At 56.6% G+C, this 5,991-nt stretch overlaps 1 protein-coding gene across 1 annotated transcript in view; it reads left to right on the plus strand.

The window, feature by feature from the left end:
* Positions 1-380: 380 nt before the first annotated feature.
* LOC308552017 (CD99 antigen-like) overlaps positions 381-5,991 on the plus strand; it is a 22,086-nt gene continuing 16,475 nt past the window's right edge. Inside the window, exon 1 of the mRNA XM_081126975.1 lies at positions 381-543. Within this exon, the coding sequence (XP_080983101.1) occupies positions 477-543 (67 nt within the window). The 5' untranslated portion in view covers positions 381-476. The remainder of the gene's footprint in view (positions 544-5,991) is intronic.

The following is a 5,991-nucleotide window of genomic DNA, read 5'->3' on the forward strand; positions in this document are numbered from 1 at the left end:
TCTCTTGGGGAGGGGGTGTCTCCTTAGGGCCTGTAGAGACATAGTGGGTCCCCTCAGTTTGCTAAGAAGGGAGAGGGTTTCTTAGAGAGACCGCGCTGGGGGATCCCCTTTAAAGGGTGGTAGAAGAGAAGGCGTGGGGACCTGGCTCCACACTTTCCCAGCAGCCTTGGGGTTCCCCGTTAAGAACAAGTAGGGAGTCCCCACACTTTTCCCCCCGTCTAGGCGGCCCAGCGGGGGACCCGGGCTGTCCCCTCCTAGCTCGGCGCGCGCGCTCGACTCTGGGCTTTTGGGTGGCACAGCGGGGGCGGGGGCAGCAGGCGGGGCTGGGTGACAGCGCCGCGCCCCTTTTCCTACCCAGGCTCCGCCCAGGGGTGGGGATGGCGGGGGGGCGGGGGGAGGAGGGGCACCCGTCCTGCAGCCGGCGCTGCCCACGCGCTCCACTCTGGGCGCCGTCCCTGCGCTGCACCGGGCTCACCATGGCGCGCCGGGCGGTCCTGGCGCTGCTGCTGTTCGGCCTGCTGGGCGCCGCGGTGTCGGACACGGGTGAGCGTGCGGCGCGGCCGCTGGGGACCCAGGGGGCGCATCGGGTCCCCGGGGAGGCCCGCGGGCGCGCGGTGCGGGAGGGGGCGCACGGAGGGGGCGCACCAGGGACACCCAGGCTCTCCCCGCCGGGCGGGACTCGCGGTGCCCACGAGTGGCCAACGACCCAAGGAAGGGGCCGCTCCGTGTTTCCTCTAAATGTCTCTCTCCGGGCCGCTTTGGACTCACTCCAGAGGCGAACACGTCGGCTTTAGTTTTCAAAAATCTCCACCTCTGAAAAGTCGCAAGGGGCCTGGCCGGGGGGAGCGGTGGCATTCGGCTTCCCCACCCGGGGGACCACCTTCCTTCCCCCCGGCCCCGGCTTTGCGCGCTCGCACGGGGTCGGGTTCCCCAGCGCGCTCCTTTGTTTGGGGCGCGGTGGCGACTCGCCGCCACGCCCTGCGTCCCGGGCCTAAATTTGGACAGGGCGCTGGAGCCAGACAACTCAGCCGCTGGGGGGACGGGGGAAGGGAAATATTAGACACCAGCCAGAGCCTTGGAAACGTTTAAAAAACACGCCGTGTCTCTAGCTAGGCCACGGGGCCTTGAGCGCCCGCGGGGCGCACGGGGCGGGGGATAGACCGGGCGGCCCCAAAAACGTGTTCTCAGCAGACAGCCTCTGTGTTACAGGGGAGAGTTAAGGAAACACAGGGAAAGTTTCCACAGCCAGAAAATCCGTTATAACCAGCCTCCCCATTCCCCCCCCACACACTCCCCCACGGCTGGCCTGGCCTATTCCTGGTGTTTTTGCTTTACTTAAAAAAAAAAAGTTTAAATCTGTATTGTTAAAAGTATTACAGATACACCCCCATTTCCCTCCCCCCATTGCTCCCCCCCATTGCGCCCCTCCCCCATTGCGCCCCTCCCCCGTTGAGACCTCCCCCAGATTCGCTCTCTCCCCCCATTGCGCCCCTCCCCCATTGCGCTCTCCCCCATTGCGCCCCTCCCCCCATTGCGCCCTCCCCCGTTGCGCTCTCCCCCGTTGCGCCCTCCCCCATTGCGCTCCCCCCATTGTGCCCCCTCCCCTGTTGCGCCCTCCCCCATTGCGCTCCCCCCATTGTGCCCCACTCCCCGTTGCGCCCTCCCCCATTGCACTCCCCCCATTGTGCCCCCTCCCCCGTTGCGCCCTCCCCCATTGCGCTCCCCCCATTGTGCCCCACCCCCCGTTGCGCCCTCCCCCATTGCACTCCCCCCATTGTGCCCCACCCCGCGTTGCGCCCTCCCACGTTTCGCCCTCCCCCCCCCGTTGCGCCCTCCCCCCGTTGCGCTCTCCCCAGATGCGCTCTCCCCCACCATTGCGCCCCTCCCCCGTCGCGCCCCTCCCCCATTGCGCCCCTCCCCCCAGACGCGCCCCCTCCCCCCCAGGCCTTCTGCACACTGTTGCCTGTGTCCCTGGGTTAGGCATAAACGCATATAAGTTACTTTGTTTCTCTTTTTTAAAAGGAAAAGTTGGGATCCTGCCAAGACCCAGGCATTTTATAACTTTCTCCAGTGAACGTTGGCGCGTTGTTTGTGCTCGGTTGATAGGGCTCCGCTTTTAAGTGGCCAGAGGTGCGGGCGTGGAGTTTCAGGGCTGGTCTGATGGGCGGGAGATAATATTTTTGGAACCAGAAACAGGACAAGGACACCCCCCCACCCCCCCAGCAGGCCTAGTTGGTGACTCTGGAGAAAATTTAGCCTGGATCCATAGGGGACGTGCCCATGCTTCTTTCTTTCCTTCCTAAAATGTTCTTACTCATCTTATCCGGCTGCCCCAGCCCAGAAAGAATTTCCCCATAGTTTTGCTTATTTGTTTGTTTCCTTTGTTTTCTGTGTGTGATGCATTTGTTCCAACAGCACCGGTTGCCTCCAAAGTTTCTGATTTATCCCTGCGGCGGCTACACGTGTCTTTATTTCTCATAGATTTTTTTCCTTTCTTGCTTTTTTCTGAGCACCTACTATGTGCCAAGCTCCAGGGAAATGGGTCCGACATGGTTCTGGTTGGCCAAGCGTGGGTCGTGGAACAGAAATATCCAAGCAGGCCCATGGGACACGGGGCCCCAAGAATGGTGGCTGTTGTGGAATTTTAAAACTCTGGGTGGTTAGGGCGTGGGCTTGTGCACCAGGGGGGCTCGGGTTCGATTCCCAGTCAAGGGAACGTGCCTGGGTTGCCGGTTTGATCCTTGGCGTTGGTTGGGGTGCCTGAGGAAGCAACCAACAGATGTGTCTCTCTCACATCACTGTTTCTCTCTCTCTTGTGCCCACACCCCTTTCCTTCCTCCCTTCCGCTCTCTCTCAAAAAAAAAAAAAAAAATTAAAAACTCAGGGTGGTAGAGTGGTGACTGCTGGTCACGGTGACTGTCTCCAGTTAATGGTTCTCTGGTCAGTCTGGGATTGCACATCAGGGCAGCCTTGTATTTTTCGGGCCCCCAAACAAATCATTTTGAAATTTTTAGAAAAAACTAAACTAAAAATAAATAAAAAAACCCCACAGCACTGTTCACCGGAATCCCCTGATTGCTATGCACAGTGTACTTAGCTTAATGCTTTCCGGAAGCTGGTGTTTGCTTGGTGGCAGTGATGGGCGTGGGGGCAACGAGCTCGGGGACAGGGGTGATGACGGGGCCCCAAAAGAGCAGAGAAATCTGTGGTGGCTCCTCCCCGACCCCCCCCCAACCTGGTCCTCCTGGGGATGACCGGAAAGGGCTGTTCTGAGGATACAGATGTTCTATCGGGAGAGTTTGTTTTCTGGCCTGTGGAGCTCAGACACACTTTCTGATAGAAATATGCCTTTGGCTTGGTTTCCATTCCGCCTACAGGAGTCCTTGGAGGCCGGGGACAGATCTCCACATTGGAAGCTAATCACGCTGGCCTGATTTCAGAGTCCTTGGGACCCGGGGCCCCGTGTCCCAGGGTTTCTTCAGAAATTCCTGAGGGACAGGGAAGGGTGGAGACGGGAAGAGGCCAGGAAAGGACCTTGGTGGCTTCAACCTTGGGTGGAGCCCAGCTTCCCCCATAAGGGGACACTTGCAAAAATGTCCGGAGACATTTTTCGTTGTCATATCTCAGGATGGGGTGCTCCGGGGACCTGGTGGGTGGAGACCAGGGAGGCTGCTCAACATCCAGTTGTGCACAGGACGCCCCACGTCAGAAAGTCTCCAGCCCCAGATGTCCTGTCTCTCTGTCTCTATCATTTATCTATCTACTATCTATCATCTATCTAATCACTTATCTAATGTATATATCTATTAAATCTAACCTGTCTTCTTTATCACTTATTAATCTATCTGTCCAGCTACCCATCCTCTGTCTAATATCTACCCATCTGCCAATCATCTCTGTATCCACCCACCCACCCATCCATCCATCCATCCATCCATCCATCCATCCATCCATCCATCCCGGGGACCCTGGATGATGCCAGAGGACATTTTTGGTTGTGACAATGGAAGAGTTGCGCCTGGCACCTGGTGGGTGGAAACCAGGGAGGCCGCTCCACGCCTTACAGCGCACAGGGCGCCCGGCATCAGAGAGTCACCAGCCCCAGCGTCAGTAGAGCTGAGGTTGAGAAACTGGTATTGGTGTGACAGGTTGCTGGTAGCTGGGTGCGTCCATTCTGTATTTTTCCTCTCCTTAGACTCCTCGCGCCCGGACTTTCACAAAAACCGGTCATCGGGGGGACCTCAGTGAGGGTGGCTGTGAAATGGGTCTAGGATAATACTGCATCCAGGACCCCACAGGCCCTCCTCTCAAAGGCGGGTCTGTTCTGCATCTACGCTGTTTGAAACCTAAACCATCTACCTGAGCTGATGTCTCCTGGCCAGCACGAGACGTCCCGAAGACAATCCTCTTTTTAAAAAAAACACATATGTCTTTCTTGATTTCAGAGAGAGGAAGGGAGAGGGAGAGAGAGAAACATCGATGATGAGAAACAGTGTCGATCGGCTGCCTCCCGCACGCCCCCTACTGGGGATCGAGCCCACAACGCAGGCCTGTGTCCTGACCCGGGAATCGAACCGTAACCTCCTGGTTCATGGGTCGACCACTGAGCCGCACCAGACGGGCAAGACGCTTCATTTTGAAAGGAGGAGAGCTTTTTCTTCACGTGGCTTAGAGGCTCTCATTTAGGACAGAAGTCAGCGTATGGAGTCACCCCAACCAATTCACCACGGGAGGGTCAAGGCGGGACTTGGCGGGTGATGCTGTGAATACTCTTTCCAGCCGATGTTTCCTACAAGGGAAACCCACGGATATCCACGTGGAGCTCGTGATATTCCTTCCCGCTCAGGTTTTCCGGCCACGATGGCCTGGTTTAGGGGGAACAGGGTCACCCGGAGGGATGACTGGGTTGGACGTGAGACTGACGTGTCCTTGGAGGCTGGAAATCTCAGGGCATTCAGGGTCCGTGTTGAGTTGTTTTGATGCCCAGATAGTTGAGGAATTGTTTTGATGTCCAGATATTTGATGCCCAGATATTATAGGGTGACCCAGCCCTCGTGGAAGTTGGGGGCAATAACATCGGGCATAAGACATCTCATTCGGCCCTTATGTGGTGGCTTCTGCCAACACTGGGGTGTCTGTCTCAAGGGAATCGGTCGAGAGGGCACTGTGATCTCCTTTGCCAATTCTTTTGTTTTGTTAACCCTCACGTGAGGATATTTTTTCCATTGATTTTTAAAGAGAGTGGAAGGGAGGGAGGGAGAGGGAGAGAAACATCGATGTGAGAGAGAGGCACAGCCATTGGTTGCCTCCCGCACGGGCCCTGATGGGCGGGCAAGGAGCCAACCTACAAACCCAGCGACGGGGAACTGAACCTGGGACCCTCGGCTGCGCAGGCCGAGGCTCTCACCACCGAGCCACACCAGGCAGGGTGGGGAACTGTTCTTTTTAATTGACATTTGCTCTTAAACCTTACAAAGGTTAAGAGCCTCCCATGACAAACACACGCATTTTTCCACCATAGTTAACTGTGGAAGACTGTTTTATTATAGTTTCCTCCTGGGAAAATTGCCAGGTTGCCCAAGATACTGACATGGTTGGTTGGTGCCAGCTGGTGCTACAGTGTTGGTTCTGGGCATGGCCTTGTTGTCGAAGAGACTACTGCTGGTCAACCATGCAAGACGCCTTTTTTTTTTTTTTAATGTATCTTTATTGTTGAAAGTATTAGAGACATCCCCTTTTTCCCCCCCGTGGGTCCCCTCCACCACCACCCCCTGGCCTTCCCCACACTATTTATTGCCTGTGCCCATGGGTTACGCACATATGTATAGAAGTTCTCTGATTAATCTTTTCCGGTCTCCCCCACCTCCTCCCCCCTTTCCTCTGAGATCCCTCAGTCTGACCCATGCTTCCAAGTCTCTGCATCTATTCTGTCCGTCAATTTATTTTGCTCATGAATTTCACATACGGCTGAGATCATGGGACACCTGTCCA

The sequence above is a fragment of the Miniopterus schreibersii genome (assembly GCF_964146895.1).
Source record: "Miniopterus schreibersii genome assembly, chromosome: Y".
NCBI lineage: Eukaryota > Metazoa > Chordata > Mammalia > Chiroptera > Miniopteridae > Miniopterus > Miniopterus schreibersii.